Raw genomic sequence first — 22,419 nt, 5'->3', positions numbered from 1 at the left:
CTGCTGGTAGTTAGACTCACACACTCATACTCTGGTGTGATAATACAAGGATCGAGGTTCCTCTCAGTGTTACCCCACCCCCCTCTTTCACCCCATAGAACAACAAGAGAAAGAAACTACTTAATGAGTCTGAAAACGTGCTGAGGAAATGAAGGGCTACACATGCTGTGTGCAACACATAAACTCAAGTCTATCAGCGAACTCCGTGGGAATGTTTATTTATCATCCCTCACTTTACAGACCCAGACACTGGCTGCACTTGCACATGCTGGCTAATGAAGAGGCACCGGCTATTTAACACCACATATATTTACTTATTCAATACGGAAATGTTTACCCTGCAATTAATACTGTGGCTGAATGATTTCAGTGTGTGTGTTATATTTCCTGAGGTACACACAAATGAAGAGAGTATTAAGATTCTTTACAAAACAATTTATTGAGTCTGACGTTTATAAGACCCCTATTGCTTGTGAATGTAGTTGACTGAAAAATAATAAAAAGGGAACCAAAAGTAAAACTGAGTGCATCTTAATTTGTCTGACACTCAAAGCAAATCTGTGTTTTAAGTGAGGGGAACTACAGCAGTGTGCAAATGTATTAGAACATCGCATTGCTTCTGTTTTGATTTGTTGTGCATATGAAATCAAACTACAATTTTAAAAATAGGCAAATTAGGGGTCTAAGATGTTTACACATGAGCACTTATTGTTTCTATATCACTGATTACTGACCGAAAATGTAAATTCTCACACCGAGGGATATAAATGACAAATCTTGAGGTGTTCTAATACATTTTCAAACTACTCTATAAAATCAGTAGCATTTTTTTTTTGCAAATGCTATCAAAACTACAGTAAAATAAAAGCAAATGTCAGAAAGGGCTAAACCAACAGCAGTCACCCAGTAACAACACAAGCATAGGGATTGTTTATTCAGAGAGCCAGACACCCTGCACAGAGCTCTGTTAGTGTTCCTTTCCCAATGGCTGAGTGATATATGCCTGTTTTTAAAGGTGCAATGTATGATATGAAGCAATTCGGTCACTCGTTTGTTTTCAGTGCAAACATCTACTGACAAGGTAAGCAAACCTGGAAGAACACAACACAGTCATCAGCTGCATCTCTTGGCTGGTTGCCACTGGTATCAACAGTACTGATGTTCAGACTGAGGGTGCAATGGGACTTCTTCTCCCCTCTTACATCCCCTACTCCTCTGTCATATTTAAAAACATACCACATACTCAATGCTAGGCAATTATATGATATGACTGCAGTGACATTAACCCAATCCTTGCAAAAACATGTCAGAATATATTTTGCATCAATCAAAACTTTGATTTATGCAGATAGTGCGAATTATAAAATCGGAATTAGTGCACATGACTTGGCACAGCATCAGAGCACTGTATGCATGCAGAACATTCTGTCTGTGATTGTGTACTAAATGTTCTTTCAGTACAATAAATTGAGTGTAATGGTGACATTGTGTAATGGTGACATTGTATTATGGTGGGTAACAGAGGCAAGGCTATGTCTAGATCACTTAGGCTGTTGTTTTAGATCGCCATGGTGACTAATTTCAATGTGGTTTTTTTTCTAGTGCTGAGGCAAATGCATCAGTTGTTTTTCAGGTATCACTGCTCATCTGGAACAGTTACCCTCTTTGAATCAGATTCTATTATTTGCAACATACACACAGCGCCTCCGAATCCTAGATCCAAGATTCTACAAGAGAAGCTGTTCCAACCTTATCATGTAATATTCTCAGAAATACAAAAGCATAGTAACTGGTTAGTGGCCGTTGATAAGTAGGCATTTGTTGGTTTATCCCAGGATAAAAGCATAGCTTAGTGTTTGTGTAAAACAAAATGATTGTATGGTAAGGCATATTCAAATCCATGGCAGGCCGTGGTAAACTGTGTAAAAGCATAGCATAACCACAGACACATCAAACTGAAAAATGACCATGGTAAACTAATAGTTACCATTGTAAAGTTCTGTTCCACTCTACAATTGAAATGATGCATTACCCTACTGACCCTGCTCTTCAGATACAGTGAACGTCAGTGAGAAAGCTGTCTCATAAGAGTAGTATGAGGAATGCGGGTGTTAATAAGATCTTGAGAAGACCATTGCTGCTTCCAGATAAATAGCATGGTAATTAAAAAAACATGCAGTGCAAAAGGTCAGAGGGTTGAAAATGAAGAACCGATTCCTGTACATATTATATATCAGCCACATAAGTGTGGCTAATGGGTAGCTATCAGCATTAAGGTGCCACAAATAAGCACATTTTCCACCCAGTGACTTCCCTTATTTTCCAAGATTACTGGAAATAAGGTAAACAGCTGAATAGCATTAATGGCACCCATTCATCAGTGTTAGGCAGCAGCAGCCAGATCTGACATGGTCCATGCAAGCCCAGCCACTGCTTCAGCACATCAAGATAATGGCAATAGCTCTGGGAAGTGCCTGCCAACTACAAGGGTCTCTCTCATTTGTGATTCTAATGGGAGAGTTCTGTGTAATTGACACACTTAGCTAGGTTTGGCTTGCATTAGCGTGATATGTGTGGGCAAAGGCATGGTGAGTCCTGAAATAGTACAGCCTGATGATGGTATACAACTTTACCAGCCATAATGACACACTTCCCATCAGAAAAGGAGATGAAAAAAGACTTCAACCAGTCAGTGAGAAGAAACCATGATGTCTTCTTCCAGCATTCATTCTGCTAGTTGCCAGGCACTAGCGCTTGCTTTGTGGTGAGTTCCTGGATCTAGATCTTTCAAGGTTTTCAGAATGGTGGTTGATGATCATAGTGGTGTATTTTTGGGCCTGTCAGATGACTTCACAGCGTGGTGCCAAAGCCTTTTCTTCTCAGGAACGTCATTGAGAAAAACGTTAAATATTGTCACAGCTACTCCAAATAAAGCTGTCTTAATTACTTGGACGATACATATTTTCTAAAATGCTTGTTTGCATGTAATGAATGTTAATATTGATTAAAAAAAAATGTCATAGATAGTTATTGTTTGGATAACAGAGGTGTTTGTAAAATAGAATTGTGGATATTGAAGGTTTCACCCGTTTTATCCGACTTGACCCTATCTAAGCATAATTCTGTGCATGTTAATATTTCAAGCACTGGCACTGGCAAACCAGAACATTAAGATGCTTTTAACAGTGTTGTTTTCTCTGCTGTGCCCGTGATCTTAACTACTGCATGGAGCTGTGGTCTTTTTAGATGTTGTACCTGACTTCCCTATCCATTTCGGCAGACCTTCTTGTAGTTGTATGAAGACAGACGACATGACTCCCCACCTCAAACCTATGGGTGACGTGTGTTTTGACTATCCGTGCTCTGTCTAGCTCTCTTGGGCTCTCGCTTCTGGCTGCCCACCTGGACACTTTCTTATGGGGGGTCCGACATTCTTTAGCCCTGAGGCTTCAGTTCCTGTTATTGTTTTGACATGCTTTCCTTCTGATGGCATCTGAAACAAAATGAAAAGGGGGAAATTCTCCAGGTCTGACTAGATGCCCTTTAACTATTTAAAAAGGTTGGTGACGATATTTAAATCTTGTTTTTTTTGATGGCGTCAAATCCTGTTGTCTTGCTCCCCTCCACACACATGTTCATGCAATGCTTTTTGAGTATTTATACTACTGCGGAAGGCAAGAGTCAGACAACGGGAAGTGGCAGGTGTGAGGATGTGTGTCTGAATGTACACCTGTGTCCTTTCTGAGCATGGATTCTCAAACCAGCCAGTGGTTTCGGAAGTATATCGAAGGATGTGTGTCTGAATGACTCACACACTCTACACCTGTGTCCTTTCTGAGCATGGATTCTCAAACCAGCCAGTGGTTTCGGAAGTATATTGAAGGATGTGTGTCTGAATGACTCACACACTCTACACCTGTGTCCTTTCTGAGCATGGATTCTCAAACCAGCCAGTGGTTTCGGAAGTATATCCAAGCAATGTTTGTTGTGTGTTTTATTTTCCTACATGTATATTTAGTTTTATCAATGAGTTCCTTCAAAAAAAAAAAAAAAAGTGATCTCATTTTTGAGTTACACTCAAATTGCACCTAATTGCGCTCCATTTAAACAGATGGCTGCATAGTAACTATGCAGCTGCATAATCACAAAATTCACGTTTTAGGAAGTTGCTAACACTTTTTGTAATTACTGTACATAGTAATTACAGAAGGCTGTTAAAGGAGTGATAACCTTTAAATCTCATTGCTTCCTTGCCTTATCACTGCTCCCCATTTTCTTGCCTTGACGTTCATTTTCTTCTTTGCATGCCTTTTAGACTTTAATTATTGTTAGCTCCATGTACTTTAACTCACATTACTGCACATGAATAAACTCCTTGTTTCTTTATAATTTGTCCCGCTACGATTATCTGAGAAAGTTATTTAGTTTGTGAGTAAAGGGAAACCATGGTCCAAAAGAATACATCAGATTGGAATGCTTTTGGTTTTATTAATGATTCATCTAGATCTGTTACAGTGATAAACGATGGTGAATGAAGCTAAACGCAGTAATCCCTGCGTTTCTGGTTGTGTCTGGTTGTGGCTGGATCAGAATGAGTCAGTTGTGTTTCCAGGCCTTTCCAGAAAGAGGAACAATAAGAGATGGATGTTCAATGGTACATTTCACTTTCTAATGGAATTGGCATAACGTTTTCACTGGTGTATAGTGTAAGTGCATGTTTATTAATTGGCAATTAGTAAGCAAGGGCCATATTTTCAAAGAGTTTACTCCGGTCTAAAATTAACTCTTAATTTTACAAAACTAAAAACAAACTAATAATATATTTCAAGTTCTCTTAAGCACCCTCAGTGTGTTTTGTATCTAATTTTGTAACATTAACATGTTTTTTTTTTGTTCTCCTTTGAAAAAAACAGGAGTTAATTAAAGAATGGAGGAAACGCTTTGCCCCTTAAGTAGTGAAGTGCATTTCTTTTTGGTCATTTTTCAACCATGGTTCTAGAAAAGCAGCAAACTCTGACACAGATAAGTGACCGCTGATTGATTTTGCTTCCAGTAGGTTTGAGGTGGTCCTGTGGTCTGAAGTTGGTGGGCCTCCACAGGCAGCACTGAAAGGTTTAAAGTTCTCGAATGTTTACACTTTCTAGTTGTTGTTTCAGTTACTTGAGAAGGGTCCTGACAGCCTAACACGTGTTAGACGCTGAGGGCAACAAACCAGGAAATACCCATGCCGACAGACTGCTTACACACAGCTCTCAGAGGAGAAGCAATTCATTATTTTTTTTTCAGGTTATGAAACATTCGAGCCGGCAGAAATGGTTTTAGAAGTACTGTAGTGGTGCAGAGTTATGAGAACACCCCAGTGCTTCTGTTGTTTTGATTTGCTGTGAATATGAAATCAAACCACAGTTACTGAAAATCTTGGAAACTTGTCAAAATCGGCAAATTAGTGATTGTCTAATTTAATTGATGACTTTAATAGACCACCCATGCAAGAGAAAAGGAACACATAGCCACAAATGGTCAAATGCATGAGACTTTTTAGAAATGGTTTAAGATGCCTCATGAAAGCACAAAGTGTTTTTTCACACGAGTTTCTATATCACTGATTACTGACCGCAAAGGATATAAATGACAAATCTTGAGGTGTGGTAGTACATTTACACACTACTAGTTGCTGTATTTGATATATATATATATATATATTTAACCTCAATGTATTCTTTTGCTTCTTAAACGATGGCAGTGCTTATAGATAGTATTAATAACCTCATACTGCTGAAAGTACTAGCGGACCCATGCATACCAAGCTCCCTCCTTGGCAAACTAGGTTTTAAATAAATGTTTTCAAAATCGACAATAACCGGATGATTTTAGTGGTAACTAACATTTTCAAACACCATAAGTTTGCATGTACCTGTATGGATTTATACAGAGAGAGAGTGTTAACCATTTAATTCCTGTTAATTCTCAACCTACACACAAAACACAGCCACTCATTTTTAGTCACTGTAAATTAAATGCAGCTGTGTAGAACAAGCCCTGGGTTTGCCACTTGGGGTGAGTAAAGCATATAAATACGGTCTTGTAGCTGTGACTGCTTTGGCAAGGGCTGTGAAAGAAGGATGATAAGATGAATACGTGCATGGCCAGTATTGTTCTAGTGTTAGCATTGTTCACTATTTGGTTTGGCTTAAAGCTAGACCTACAGAGCTATTATTTGCTATCTGAGGACAGCCAGAGCTAAGTGCTGAGTTTAAAACCACTGGACCTACTGAACAGGCAGGTCTATTGCACATGGCCACGCGCACTCAAATCACTGATTCATTACATCTGGCCTAATTTTCAATTGAGCTTCCCTATAAAAATAAACAGCAAACAAAATCCAAATCAGGTGACCCACACAAGCCTTCACCCAAGCCTTCAACGATTAATAACATGGCTGTCTTGAATATCGACAGTGTCAGACTCCGATAGCACTTTCTCTCAAATTACAAACCCTCCAAGAAAGCAAACAAAAATGTAAGTACGCATATATATATTCTTTTTTTAAGAAAAAAAAATTGTACTGTGAAGAGAGATTCTACTCATAGTCAAACACATGGAGATTGTCCGCTCAGAAAACCACCACTGGCATTTTTGATTTATTAGACCTCTAGGCAGTTCATAAAAGCAGTTTATTTTTTCTAGTCCTGAAAGTAGCCTTGTATTACTCTAATCAGTTTAAAAGTCCCAAAGGATTTAATGTCAGGGGGTTTCAAATGTTTATAAAACAAGTACACATCAGTGACATCCAAAATAAACAGACATAGATCTGTTGATGCCTACCAGCACTAAATGCTGCGCTTATTTTATAAGGGACTTCCTTTCCATTTGTAATAATATGTTTCAGATTTGAAACTGTTTTGATACTACAGAGGTTCAGTTTGGTCATTTGAAAGCTGTTATGAATCCGACACGGGGGTTGTACTGTGTGGAGTGCAGAGCAATTCATGCGACGTGGTTTGAATCCAGTCCGCATAGAGTTCATGCTCTTGTCTGGGGGCAGGGGTGCTCCTTTGGTCTTTTCAGTGCACTCTATGAAGTTTAGAAAGTAAAGTTCAGAAAAGTCCCAAAACACGTCACATACCCGATATATAACCCGGTGTGTCTCGTCCTTTGTGTTTCATTTTGAATCCTTTCACCCCCTCTCCCCCCCCCCCCCCCCCCGTCTACATCCATCCTTGCAGCTACCTCTTGACTTGTCCCACAGTTAAATTGTTTTTAAGTCTAAAATGTTTGTTTATTAAAATAAGAAAAAAAAAACTTGTCAATAAAATCAATTTAGTTCAAAGTTGTGGGGGGTGTTCTTGAGCTTATGAACAAGGGTTACTGAGGAAAGTCAGCTGGACTATAGAGTTCACCTCATTGTGCTACAGCGACCCCTAGTGGCCAGAAGGAGAGCCATGTCCTGCCTTGGTTTCAAAAGTGTGCGTGTGGGGGGAACAGTTTCTGTAGCTGGGGCATGCATGAAGATTATTCTGTCTGAAATAATATAATATGTTACAAACAAGTATAACAAAACATTGCATCCCTTGTATGTCTAATTAAAAGATCCAAAGAAATTCCTGCGGCAATCATTCAAAACAATAAATTGTTGGCACAGTGTTGTCATGGGTGAGGAGTGTGGCAGATAGCTATATTATTCAGTCACTTCTGAGTCATGGAATTAGGAAGCCATGGCTTCAGTCTTGGAAGAGCACTGAAGCTTCTCTCAGATCGGAGGCTGGATCCAGGATCGGATCCCTTTAGTACATCCGGGCCCTGAGACAGCGTTGAGTGCTTGACTGGCATAAAGCAGATTTAATGAGAGGGATGAGAATTGCCCTTGAAATATATTTCTAGAAATGTTGAGGTTTCCCCACAATTGAAATATTTAAGCTACATACAGTTTTGCTATCAAAATGATGCTAGTACTGTATTGGTATAAGAAAAGGGTGTTTTTAAAAAGTATTTTCAGCTTCCATCCACTTAAAAAATGCAGATGTAGCTTGAACCTCAAACCACATTACTGTGATCTCAGGCTGTATACACATTTATCAGCAGGGGTCTTTAAACTACACACCACGTGTGTTCACTTCTCATTGGCCAGTTTCCCTAGTTAAGGCGTGTGCAACTCCAGGATTGGATCAGCATTATGGGTCAGTGGAGCCTGATCCAGATCCTAATAGTAAAACTCATGATCCTTCTCCAGTGATCCCGGAGCCGATCCCATTTTTCTTCCCATTGAATTTCTATACTGACTAGTAGTGATTATACCAATTCATTATCGTGAAATAAAAGTTTAAGTACTGTAATGCAATGTGAGGGGGACATTTCCCCATCGTTGAAAAAGTGAGGGGGACATGTCCCCCACATCCCCTTTGTAAATTACGCCCATGCATCCAGGGTTTAGTAGTTTAAGAGCTGAAAATAATAAAGAAAACCAGTCTAACTGAGTTACCTTATTTAAATGTAATTGTGTTCAGGACTTTTAAACATTGTCACGACAGATGTGTGAAGCTGGCACGCAGTTTGAAATTAGTAATGGAAGCCATCACAATTCAAGTACTAGAGAAGTCCCACTTACGGGTGCATTCAATCAAAGAACACAGCATCGGCTTTATTCCCCCGTTCTCTTGCAACATTCAGTCCAACCTTTCAGAGTTGTACGTGTTTTAAAAGCTTATTGAATGTTAATGCGTCCAATGTTAATGTTTGCTTACACAGTGACATGTTTGAGATGTTCCCATTCCCCTAGAGCAGGAATGCAGCAGGCAGGACATGTTCGGTAAACTCAGCTGTGCTCTCAGACCCCCGTCCCTGTCCTTCCTGTCCGCCTGTATGCTGCACATGTTATTTTTCTTTTCTGTGTCGTTTGTGCTCTGCTGTTTTTACAGCATGTGCTAAGATACAAGCAGACAGACACGCAGTAGCCTGCTTGTCAGAGACTACAGGATTACACAGGGGCATAGATCACCTATCATTAATGATGACACCTGGCTGAAGGAAAGGGGCCTGGAAAATAAAATAAATACCCTTCATTAAAAGAGCTGGTGATAAATCAGGCCATGCTGCACCCTATCTGTGTGCATTGAATTCCTGTACCGTTAGCGAGTGCATGGAGATTTTCATCCAGGACTGGTCTTCTGTTTACCATGGTAAAGAGTGCAAGTATGGTACAGAAAAGCAAGCAATGCAAATTAAATGCGTAGAGTCTTAGCAGATTACACAGAGTCTGTAAATTCTCTACTTGTTACATAACAGTAACATAAGCCCAGACCAAATCAGGCAGCACACTTTGGGCAGTGCAAAATGAACGGGCATTTGGAGTACTACTCAGGTAAAAATTAAATAAAGAATCTTTAAATTATGTGTTGAGATTTATTAAAGGCAAATTCATGTTCCATGTGGGTCAGGCTGGCGGTTAATGTGCTTGTTTAAACACATTCAAGATCCATACATGCCCACAAAATGCAATACAACTGGAAGAGTAAGTGCCTTTGACACAGTTCAGTTTCTCTCCAGGATGTGAGCTGTAATTAACCCTGGAAGGTCCCTGGTAAAAGTTTATTGATACAATAAAATCATGGCAACATGTAGTGAAGCACAGTAATAATGCACGGCCAAGCACGAGAAAAGTGTGGTTGAGCATAGAAATAAAGGCCAAGGGGAAAGCACGGTAAAGTGTGTGGAAATTATCATGGCAAATTTTCAGAATTCAAAAACAAACTTTTGTTTAAAAAATAGCAGCAATTAACCCCATTTAACTTGGTGTCCGATTACATCAGGGGGGTGGGGCTCATGTAATAGTTAAGGGGTTAATAATGCAATATATAATGACTGATGTTAAATCTTTCTACAGATAAATGAACGGCTTCTCCTTCAGGCTACCGTGCGCTTGCTTGATGGCGGGTTTGATTACTTCTGATGTCGTCTGTTTGTTGTTTCTCCTGGTATTTAATGGGCTCTAACCCTCGCTGTCTAGGAGATGGCAGTGGCAGCTCTTCCCAGATGGGAGGAGGTCTGTGCAGGACCACCAGTGTTGATAAAACCCAGGCTAGTGAGTGTGATAAACACATGCTAGAAATGAACCAGCTCGGGTCTGGCTGCACTGTGTACGCAGACAGTTACATACAGACACCGATATCTGGAATGTGATAAGCATCCCTGCAAAACAACTGATGTTTCAGTGCATCAGTTTAATGCTTGAGCATCCACTGATATTGCATTTTACATTCACTAACAAAATAATAAATAAATAAATAAATCTTGCTACCATTTAACATGATATTAATCATGCACCATCAGTATATTTAGTATATCATCTGTATATTTAGTATTTGTATATAATGAGTACTGCCTTATGTTTAGGTAACACTAAATAAGTGATTCCTTAAGAATTTGAATAACTACGTACAGTACATAAGTACCTACAAAAGACAGACTACAGGTACCAGAATGCAGTGTGATGGGAGTTAAAAAAAAACAGAACTGTCCTGCTGCAGATGTAGCCATACGGTCACTCTACTGCAATGGTATGGCGTGTGTTCCTCTTGCTGGTAAACAAGCCCTTGCAAGAACTAAAGCATGACAGCACTGTACTGCACTCCATGTAGCTTAAGATGCTGCACTGCCTCCATCAGTACCAGCCTGGCTACAGATTGACATCTATTCCTCTGCTTTGGCAGTAGGACATGCTTACCTACTGAACCAGCTGGGCAAGGTGCAAATTAGAATCATCTGCAAGTGGTTTAACAGTAGGGTAAATGTTAAATCTGTTTTTCTAGTTTAAAAGTTCATTCCCAAGCGACGTGCCCGGCCCTGTTCAGAGTATTCCAGATTAGTCATTGCGTATTTGCTTACACTTTCAGCTTTTTTTTTCTCCTGCAGAGATCCGTCCTCCAGTCCCTCAGTGGGCACTGGAGTAATGGTTACTCCCTGTTTATCTTAATGGCTGCTGGAACAAGACTGTGAGAAAAGCAGCCTTGGTACCTGCCCTGCCCACGTATGGATAAGCAGCATGTCTTGACTGAGGTCTGAGAAACAGGATAGCTCTGTCTATGAGCTGGCAGCAGCAGCTTGCTGCCACACATACTGCATCAGCGTCGAACACAAATCACTGCTGGGTTCAAAGCTCAGAGCAAGACTTCTGGAGCACTTGTTAAATTTTATACTGGGTGTGCACAACTTTACTTTCCATTTTAACAAACAATAGTGGACCACAATTACAAGATGCATCCGCTACTGATTAGACATCATTTAAATGAAAGGGGTTTATGACCCCGCTATGTGAGCTAGACTGCAGATATGACAACAGGAGTGTTCATTGTATTATTTTATTAGCCCGAGAAACTTGTTGAGACTAACCGTTTCATTTTTCAAGTAGATGAGGCAGAGCAGAATTTGCTTTCTCTGTTAATTACGGTGGCTCATTGGGGACATGAAAAAAAACATTGTGAGAATTACTGAGATAATTGTATCCTTAAACGTTGTACTTAAACGTAATACTTAAAGCCCCTTATGTACATAGAATTATACACAGAGGTTCAATGCAAACAGAAACCGAATCACAAGGGGCAAGTTGGAATAAGTTGTCCACTAGCTGAGGACAGAGCTTCTGCTAAATCGGGTCCACAGGAGCCCCCCACCCTGAAACACTTTCTCAGCTGTTTATTCCCCAACCATGGCTGTAGGGCTCACGTTTCAATGACGTCATAATCAGAGCGTGCTGTAAAGGTGTAATATTGCAACACTGTGGACAGCCATGGCCATACTGAACCAACACTTGAGTTGCAATGCAACACCATCGTTAACCAATACTATTTAATTTATATACAAATGTATCTGGTGAAAGTGCAGTGATGCACACCAAATGAATGTTCATTTTAAATATTGTAAAGAGCCTTTGTTAGTATCCCTGACGTAAATATGACCCAGACACCAACACTGATTGGTAGTGATCTCTTTGGGTTATTGTTTTATTTCTTGATCTGTATGTGTCTATATTCTGTGTACATATCCTGATAGGGTGTTTTTAATTCACACCATACTATGGTGTTAGATTCATCAATGTGGAATAGCTTTATTTATTCAATTGCTGCTTTATGATGATTATACCACAAACCACTCAAAAACTGTTTTATGAAGCATGTTACAATATAGTAAAGGTCTTATTCCCTTTAGTCCGGGGTTACTACGAAACATAGTGAATTAGATTCCAGGGAGATGGCTGTGAATGTCAAGCCCAGAAGGAGCCAGGCTGCTGGAAATGAAGGAGCCCTGTAATCTGTAGGATCAGGGAAATTTTCCCAGCAAGATGAGAAGCAGATGTCTCTTTTTGCGCAGCTGAACTCCATGGCCCAGGGGACACACAAGGGGAACATGAGCACCATGGGAAGGGTGGTTGTCCCTGGACCCAGTCATGTGACCCAAGAGCCATAAGTGGGAGGGATGTGCAAGGTAGCTGTGCGTACACGGAACCGAGCCAAGATCCCCACTTTCTCATGGAAAAATCAAACACGTTTCCCATGCATTTTCCTAAGCTAGCAGGTGCACCTGGCGATAACTTTATTATCCATGGTTGTAACAGGACAGTAAAGACATTACAGCAGTATTTAGCTCTGGTGCTTAAACCCTTCAGTGTTTCTAAGCGGAGGTTCATAGCCTCTTCTCAGGTCACAGCCTTTCTATCCAGTCTTTTCTCTTTTATAGGGGATGGGAGAGCTGTAGGTTTAGGATGGGGAGGTGTAAGCCTGCGTATCACTTAGTCCTGTAAAAACCAGGCACGTTCAGCATCTGTATTCTGTCCTGTAAAAACCAGGCACGTACAGTATCTGTATTCTGTCCTGTAAAAACCAGGCACGTACAGTATCTGTATTCTGTCCTGTAAAAACCAGGCATGTACAGTATCTGTATTCTGGATGGTTACAAGGAAGTACACGTTCCCATTTGTTCAATTTTACCATTCAGCCATCTACTGAACTACTTTCTAGTTACATTTCACCTCTGTTGTTACATCAAGATTGCAGGATGATTTATCTCAGGATCTCGACATTTCAACCATTTTGTTGAGATCAGGATCTTTCAAAACTTTCTCTCGTGATTTTGACAGAATACATTTTTATTTATTATTTATTTTTTTTATTTCCATGTCCTCAATGAGCCCCCTGGGTTTGTCAATAGACTTGGCTGGTGCCGATATTTCCATATCAAATGGGATTATTTAAACAACTTCAATATTAAGCATATCAATGACCTGGCAAGTTTTGATGTAGAGAAAAGGATCCAACTAGACCATTGATTCTGTGTCTTTGCCCCCGATTATCTAGACTATGATACCCTGCAGTGCTCCTCAATCTGGGCTCAATGCCCAGTTCAGAGGAATCAACGGGAGCTAACTTCTTGGTATGCTCTGTGCAGTTAGGACTGAGCAAAGCCCAAACCAAGGCTGAAAGCAGCCAGGGCTTGACAACGTAAGGATAGTCTGGTTTTGGGTTCCTACATATGTAAATGTTTATGCTTAAATGAAATTTATAATTAAAGTTCGGGAGGAGGGTCAGACACCAATCTCCGTGTCACCAAATTGAATAATTCAATTTACACAATAGCTAATTTAAATTGTTAGCACTATAAATACCTGCTTCACTTATCTCTCAGTTGTGTTTTGATTTCATCGTAACCCACCACCTCCCCATCTCCTCCTTTCTTAACAGTTTTTATATTTTATCAAATGGGGGTCTCAGCCTCGTCCAGTTGGCCAGGCAGCGAACCCTCAAACCAAGTTAGGTTTGATGCCAAATGAATGTGTATATACAGCATACTTTTCTGTTAAATCGCGTACTCCGCATTCTCTACAATAAATATTTGTACTAAAACATTTTGTGATTGGTGTTTGTCCCGAACTACTGAAGTGATATTGTTTACAGTGTGTAGACTGACAGATTAGTAGCATTAAGATGCTAAACAATTTAGAGTTACTGGTACTTGCCGACCGATGTTATTTTGTTTGAGATCACCCACAAGACAATTCACTAAGCTATGTTAATATGTACAGTAATTGTAAGCATTCATAGTCACTGCATAAACACTAATTCATTTAATATTTAAAATGGTAAAAACTACACTTAACCGAGCAGAGAGCAGTCAATCTACACTTCTGGCCTTTAACAGAATAATAGTTTATTTAAAAAGAAAAAGAAACACCCAATTTCCTGAATTGGGGGTTGTGGTTTGTAATTGAATACTTAAATAAATCAAACAGAGTTTAACAACACGTAAGTCTGTTAGATAATGAACAGCTGTATAGACAAATTGTATAATTTAAACAAGATGTGACTCTGGGATTACATACTATGCTGGTAAAGATGCTATCTGTACAGCCTCTCTAAAGACATTACACTTATATAATCCTCAGTAAACCCACTGTAAGGGAAATGACTCCCTATGCACAACATAGGCGTCCTTCTGAGAGTAATGGTAAGAATATTTTTCTTCACTGGCTGTTTCCAGTAGCTCCCTTTAAATCCCTCACAATAGAAATTCATCACTAGCTTTTATTCCGTGCTAAACGTAGAGTGAAATCTAGGAGGTTGAGTTGACAGCTTAGCTGTACTTTTTAAAAGCAGCTATCGTTATGTTATTATGATGCTTAGGACTTTTGAGCAGTGCAACAATGTATTTTACACAGTACAGTCAGCCCCATGAGTCTGGAAGGGGGTATTCTACGGTATAACCCTAACCCTTTTCTGATACAATTGTGTACTTACATATATCATGCAAACAGATTTACATGTTAAGTACATTGTATCTATGCATAATAACATTGTAATTATGTGTAAATACGCATGTATTAGAGACACTTAATGTAAAGTGTTCCCGAAGTTATAAAAGGTTAGGGTAGGAAAACTACAGTTTTGCCCAAATACTGGATTATTTTCTTTAAATAAACTTGATTTCTTGTGGTATACTTAATATATAGTTTACTCACACAACAGACACCGAGTGCCACCAGACCCCATCAGCATCATTAACAGCATACAGAATCCTGCACTTTAACATCGTTCACTTTAAAATGGAAACCAACATGTGGCTTAATAATTACAACGAAAACTTGCCATGAATAAAGCATATGTGCTGACCACCCCTTCAGACACTGGAATATTCTCACACAAAGCATATGCGCTGACCACTCCTTCAGACACTGGAATATTCTCACACAAAGCATATGCGCTGACCACCCCTTCAGACACTGGAATATTCTCACACAAAGCATATGCGCTGACCACCCCTTCAGACACTGGAATATTCTCACACAAAGCATATGCGCTGACCACCCCTTCAGACACTGGAATATTCTCACACAAAGCATATGCGCTGACCACCCCTTCAGACACTGGAATATTCTCACACAAAGCATATGCGCTGACCACTCCTTCAGACACTGGAATATTCTCACACAAAGCATATGCGCTGACCACCCCTTCAGACACTGTGAAACAATAAATTAGCACATTTCCTTAAGACTTAACCCCCCCCCCCTCAAAAGAAAACACATTTCAAATATAACAAATCTGAAGCTTATATCGAGCACGCAAAACACCAGGCACAGTCGTTGCTGTGGAATTCACACTGAATATTCTGTTCTTCACCTCTGGCTGTAAAGTGATTATGCAGAGTAACAGCTGGTGAATTTCAGGACCAAGCAATTCCCCTCAGGAATGTGCTAATGGTGTCTTAATCACCTTTACAGACGGAGAGTTCCAGAACACAGAGGGTCTTCCATGAAGAGAGTTCAACTCCCCCATTGAAAGAAGCACCATCCAGAAGAGATCTTTCAGGAGAGATGAATGGGTTTCTGCGGAATACAGAGAGACTCCCAGTAAGTTCCAGTTGAATGGGGCTAAATGTTGCATGAGCCACAAAATTCAAGATGCTGCCGTCACTTCTGGTGGTCTCACGCCGGGTGCGAGTGGAAAAAAGTCAGCATTGGTAACCACCCCTAGAGTTGGCATTAAAAAGGATGCATTGTAGCTGACCATTTCAAAACCAACTCAAGGGTCAAAAGCAATGAGGAGCATGGATCAAAAAAGTGGTGGATGAGATATTGCTTGAGTTAATGGTGTATTCGTATAGACAATTCCTTACTCTACATAACACTGTCCCATAACACTGGACAACAGCTTCTCCTGTTTTCAGATTGCGGCTGGTGATCTCCAGTGGCATCTTTTAAACCTGAAGTCATCTGTGGACATGGGTGGTCATTTGACCCTGGCAGTTAGTCAATGTATAGCAGAGGTGGCCAAAGTTGGCCCCAGCCCTTGTTTAAATTGTTCAATTGAACCAATTTACCTCCATCCAAATCCTAAAGAAGTTATTATCTAATTGTACTTGTTAAAGCTGGAGTGGACTGGCCCTCCAGGGTTAGGGATTGGACACCCCTGATGTATGGTATACCATTAAGAACTTGCATGGAGCAGTGAAAACATGAAGATTTTGAGGAGTGTTCAAGAAGCCTGCACCATCACCATCCTTGTAACTTGTGTACACCACTGATGCCATTGTAGATTACCAGCTGCAATCTGAACAAGATCAAAAAGATGTTGCAGGAATACTGTTCACCACCACCTCCTTTGCAGATGTATCTCCCCTCCGAGAGGTTGTTGATCCACCATCACCCAGCTTGGGCTGACCTCTGGTCAACCGCAGACATCATACCTCAATTTAGGTCTTAACATTCTGACATAACTCATCTTACAGAAATGTGTTCTATAAGCTATGCAGAAACTATGTACCCCTATGTAGGTATTTGCAAGACATTCTTTCTATGTATGCAATAAATAATGATGTTTTCAACTGTTGACAATGTATGGCTCCAGAAGCAGTACACAAACATCTGTTCTCTCTGATTAGCATGTGCATTTTAAGCACTCGGAGTAATCTGTCCAGCGGGACAGGATCTTGTAAGATTACTCATATCTGGAAGATGGTTAGTAGCTGTGCTGTTATCCACTGCTGCTATCAAGATGCTAGGTGACATAAACACATCATCACGCACCTTTGGCCTACTGGTCTTGATGAAACCTGAAAAATGGGCCAATAAGTCTTCCAATATTCTTTGCAGTCAAAAGCCAGGAGTATTTTGTTTTATTATGGTACTAAAGGTTATTGCACTGATTTTCAATGTTGTTAGTACAATTCTTACTTTCCAGCCTCACATAAGGAATACAGCAGTTATTGTACTGTAATGACTATAATTGTTTTGCAGGTTGAAGTTAAATAATACCTTTTTCAGTATGTGTGGCAGTAAGATTGCAGCTGATTGTCAGATAAACCATTAACATGTGTAGGCACTTGTACTTGCATTGCCTCTGGAGATTACTATTACAAACAAAATTATGTTGTGCCTGGAAGCAGACCTCACGAAACCTGTGCAATGCAACTGAGCATTGTACTTTCTATAAAGCAAACCTATTACTTACTGTCTATTTACTAACATTTTATTTTGTGTGGCAAAGTTACATGTTAATAAACTGTAATCTTCAAAAATATGTAAACGACAAGATATCAATAGCATGTTAATAAACTTCAGCATACATATGTCATATATGAGCACACAATTCCAAGGTAGCCTAACAGTGGATACTCACACATTCAATCCTGTTGCATTTCTATTGACTGTTTAGTAGCTTGTAACTGAACTGCATTGAATTAATTACAGTACTTATTTATACCACAGAAAAGAATGCATTATTGGTTATTATACATGCTTCACAACGTCATATGCTTTCTGAAAAAAATAACAATTGCAATTTTAAACAGAATAAGACACAAATGAAGCCTTCTTACAGTACAAACCACTATATTAAATATATGAACGGGCTTTTTTTGGCTTGGTATCTTTATTGTGTTACAGTGATTTGTAGCCAACAATAACTAAAACTTTTCTAGACTACAGGGACATACTAACTAGGTGAAGAGGTGGTAATGCTAGGTTGTCCAAAGTTAAATCTGGACAGTGTTTTCAATAATAGGTACTGCAATAGTGTAATATGTTGGGTTCACAAGAGGTCGAGGAGCATTAAGAGGAAACTAGAGTTATTAACCTAAATCAGACTTTGCTTTTATTTAGACAGACAACCCTGTACCCAGCTCATCCATCAATGCCAATTGTGTTCCTCATAATTGACCACTATTCTACCCAATTTAGGGGTTTCACCAGTTATTTCATCCTAACCACAATTACCGGTACTTAAACCCACTGAAGTCTAGTACACCACCGGGTAACAATGGATGAAGTCAGTCCTCACAAAAGTGGTGGCTTGGGATACTGTATTAGCAGTCTATTCAGAATCTCTGTAAACCGTTTCTTGCTTCTTGATGCGTTGACCTAGAATATAATTGAGCATTACATCACAGTGAGATTTCCATTCACCCAGTCAATTTTGGTGTGTAATGCTGTTCATTAAATGTCAAAGGCAGCATTTTTATTTCACTCCTCTCAGGTTTCCATTGATGTAATAGTCTACTGTTGCAATAAGATATACTGTAAAGTTCTTTAATGGCCTGGATTATGAAGGATGCCAGGCAATATTGCCAAGCTACTGCCCTTCCTAAAATGGCAATAACAGTGGCTTTCAAGAAACTATATTGGACACGCAATGCTGGTCTTGCGCAATTGGAAAAAGCAAGGTTTCTCTGCTAATGTTAATTTAATATGAGAAAATTTAAACTCATAAATGCATTCTAGAAGACAAACATCGCCTTTTCATCATACCACTTTACCCAAAAGTTTATTCTTAACTCATTTGTGCATTTCATTTCTGTTCTACTTCCCATGCCTTTCAATTTGACTTGCTACTGCTTCTGCTAAGGCAACTCAAGGGTGGGGAGCAACTTCGTAGTCCACATAAGGCATCCATTTAGGTCCCAGGCTACAATTAGCTTTCACAGACTTGACCACTCTGCTTTTGGGGTCACACGATCGTAGGGTTTTACTTGATTGTTTCAGGAACTGTTGCTTGTTTCCTGTTTTTTCCTCCAACAACCACACTAGTCTGGAATCCATCCTGACCAACCACCTCTCGTGAAAGCTGCCACTTTAATTCAGAGATAATCAGGTATTTGGTTCCTCTTGACTAACTTTAGTCCCTCCCCGCTTTATCCCCACTTTGATTTAATAGATAATAGCAACAAATGAGTGCTTGCCATGTATAAGGATGCATGTGAGCTCTTTAGAACTGTTAATTATGCTGGCTGAGTTCCTCAGAGATGTCTCTTATCTATCAGGACCTGACAGATAACAGTGGTGAGAAAGCACCGGAGGAAATCGTTTGGATTCCTCCTTAACCCAAGGAGACCAGAGAGTGATACTTATGGGCTTTCCAATGTGACAGGAAAGGACTAATTACATCTTATGCCATCTCCTAAAGTCACTCCATTAGGTCTATGAGCACTTGGGACCCCACTGAGCCAGGTCCACAGTTTCAGAGTTTAGTCTTGTGAAGAGCAGTGAGAGATGGCACAGAAGGGTTTTAAACAGAACAGTGCTAAAACGTGGAAAACCTGAGTAATTCTCTTTAATATGTTTTAAGTTGTTAGGTTACATAGAATACAAAACTTGTCAATTACATAACACAAAACAAAATGTTCCCTCATTTAATGCTTGTCTACATAATTATGGAATACCATAATTTCACTCTGTTTGTTTCCTTAGAAATGTGTCATCTCTGCAGTGGATTGTGGGATTGTAGTCCTGGGCATGATTTAACCTTGGATTAAATTTGACAAGGAAATACATATCACAGTATACAGTATACAGTCCAACACATATATCTCTTAAGGTAGGGCTAAGGAGAAAAGGTTACATGACGAATGATTGGCATAGTTTTGCAACACGTTTTCAAGTCTCGTTTTTTGTTTTGTGAAATTATCCAATTGCATGTGCAAATGATGATGGTATAGTACTGTATATAAAGAATATTACAAGGAGATTCCAGCAGTATCTTCAACAAGCCCTGATTGTATCAAACAGAAAATGCCTTAAGGCTAAAAGGGAAGCAGATCAGGATAAAACTCCACCAACAATTTAAAGAGATTCTCATGCTCAAGCTGCTGGAAACTGTCACAGATGTTATGCAATATTTTTTTTGTTGTTGTTGTTGCTTGTTTTGGCTCAAGTTTAATGCAATAAGCAAAACATAACATCAAAATGAACATAAACAGAAGCCTGAAAACACAACCTGACTCCAGAGGTTTCAATCATAATAGCCAACTTCATTTCTCACCCATCCCGGATCACATGCGGTTTGTTGCCTGTTCCTGTACGTGTCTGTTTGTTCAATTCTAGTAAGCCCTTCATAATATGATTCGGCCGCTTATCCTGCAATAGTTTTCTAAAGCAACACAACTATTAAAACAACTGCATTGGGAACAATAGTCTGTCTTTGTATGGTTTTGTTAACAGGTTTCAAATTAAACATATTATTGCTAAATCTCATGGAACTTGAATTATTAGCATTAGTTACGCAGTAATGTGTTTTAAACTGATGGCACTTTACTAATGATTTAAGGAATATACCGTCTACGTTTTGAGTACCACAGATACCCCCTATATGCAATGGAATTATATGTTGACCTTTGAACTTTGCTGGCCCCACCAGCTGAACGATCACAGCATCAAGTGTTTTTCTTTTTTTTTTCTGGAATCAAGATTCACAGAAAAAGCTGAAACAACACAGAATAAATTAAGTTACATTTGATTTATACTTCATGTGTTCTAGTTTAATTTGCTTCTCGGTTACCAGCTGGAGACAATACTACCTGAAGCATAGTTTCAGAAAAAAGAGTAGTACCTAAGCAAAACTATATATTTGTTTTATTTTTTATTAAATGTACACATGCTTGTTACACACGTGTTTGATGAACATATTGGCACAATTATTTGCACCTGCTGTGATCCAAACAAACCTTTAAAAAGGCTATCACATTGTTCAAAGGATTGCTTTTCCTGAAAAGTTTCTTTCAGTTGTACTCTTTCAGTCTGTTGTCAGAGTGTTTAACTCATGTCCCATAGTAAGTGCTGAGAACAATCATGTTTGTATTGGCTGAAGATTGAAGGAACTGTACACGGCTATATGAATCCATTGCCTGAAGCCACTTATTCCAAGTTTATTTAGCTGTTGATAGCACATAATACGTTTTTAACTAAACGTTCACAGAGTATTATTAAAACCTCCAACATATGAACCGAAGTTATTGTAAACACACTGAATCAGTGTGTGGTCAGAAGGTTACAATACATTACTTGTAGAAACATCATGGTTTAGTATCATACAGTATATGGGGCTCTCTAGTTTAATCCCTGAAATGCAAAAGTAAGACTAATATATCCAATAGGTGCTGGACTGCAGTTGTTAAGATTAAAGTGTTAATGCAGTGTGAAACGCATTGCGTTACCTTTGCTGGATCCCGTGCCCTCCGCATCACATTTTTAAACATATTGCCAATTCTTTTTTATATTTTTCATTATACATCATGTGTCATAATCAACTGAGGAATATATTTCTCAACATTTACTCAAGAGCGTTCACCAAGAGAAATAATAAAAATAAAAAATAAATTCAAAAGGATCGCAGCGTATCCAGATCACTCTCCCTCCTGCAATAATGCTGGTTTTCTGTTCCCACAATACGGCTCTCATCTCAATCAGAGCACCAGCATTGCTGAAGGAAGGAGAGTGAACTTCGGTCATACTGTTGAACCAAAAGGGTTGAGATCAGCTGCGTCATTATCCACAGGAATTCATATATCAATAATACTGACTCTGCAGTGATAGTGGGTGAGAACTCCTCAAGTCTGTAACAGAGGATCAGGGTGATAATAAAAGTACTGATCTGATCAAATGGTTTTGGCTGTTTACAGTTTGTTGGTCTTCAATATGAACTGTGAATTGCTGATTGGTGATCAGAGTATGCTTGTACTGCATGTACTGCAGCCAGGTTGTGCTTCCTGTGCAATGGGAATGTCATGCCCACTCTCCCACGCTCCAGCCCCCTATCACAGATTCAACTGAGGGCGGTACGGCTGCAGATAGCTTCCTGTTATATGGCCTTCTTCTTAGCAGACACAACAAGTTAAATGCGGCTTATTTAATTATAAGGCAGACTAGAGTCAGAGTTTTCATGCATTCATTTGGTATGTACTGTATGTTCTGAAAAATGTCTGGATTCCAATTTGCCTGTAAAAGCATCGCTGTAATACTTGTATATATAAAACGACCCAACAGAGACAAAGGCTGCCTCCCAAACCACATTTCTTGAGACAGGGTGGCCAATTTGATGTTTAACTAACGACTGGCTTTGCATCCAGTCTGATTTTTCTTTGCTACACTACTGTGTGACATCC

General features: G+C 39.5%; 1 protein-coding gene across 1 annotated transcript in view; it reads left to right on the top strand.

Moving 5' to 3' along the window:
• Positions 1-22,419, top strand: part of LOC117430571 (protein phosphatase 1 regulatory subunit 36-like) — a 38,725-nt gene that overhangs the window by 2,161 nt on the left and 14,145 nt on the right. Inside the window, exon 2 of the mRNA XM_058991971.1 lies at positions 15,767-15,895. Within this exon, the coding sequence (XP_058847954.1) occupies positions 15,860-15,895 (36 nt within the window). The 5' untranslated portion in view covers positions 15,767-15,859. The remainder of the gene's footprint in view (positions 1-15,766; positions 15,896-22,419) is intronic.

This window comes from Acipenser ruthenus, chromosome 18 (genome assembly GCF_902713425.1).
Source record: "Acipenser ruthenus chromosome 18, fAciRut3.2 maternal haplotype, whole genome shotgun sequence".
NCBI lineage: Eukaryota > Metazoa > Chordata > Actinopteri > Acipenseriformes > Acipenseridae > Acipenser > Acipenser ruthenus.
Note: the sequence above shows the minus strand (reverse complement) of the source record. Positions and strands in the feature narration are given on the sequence as shown.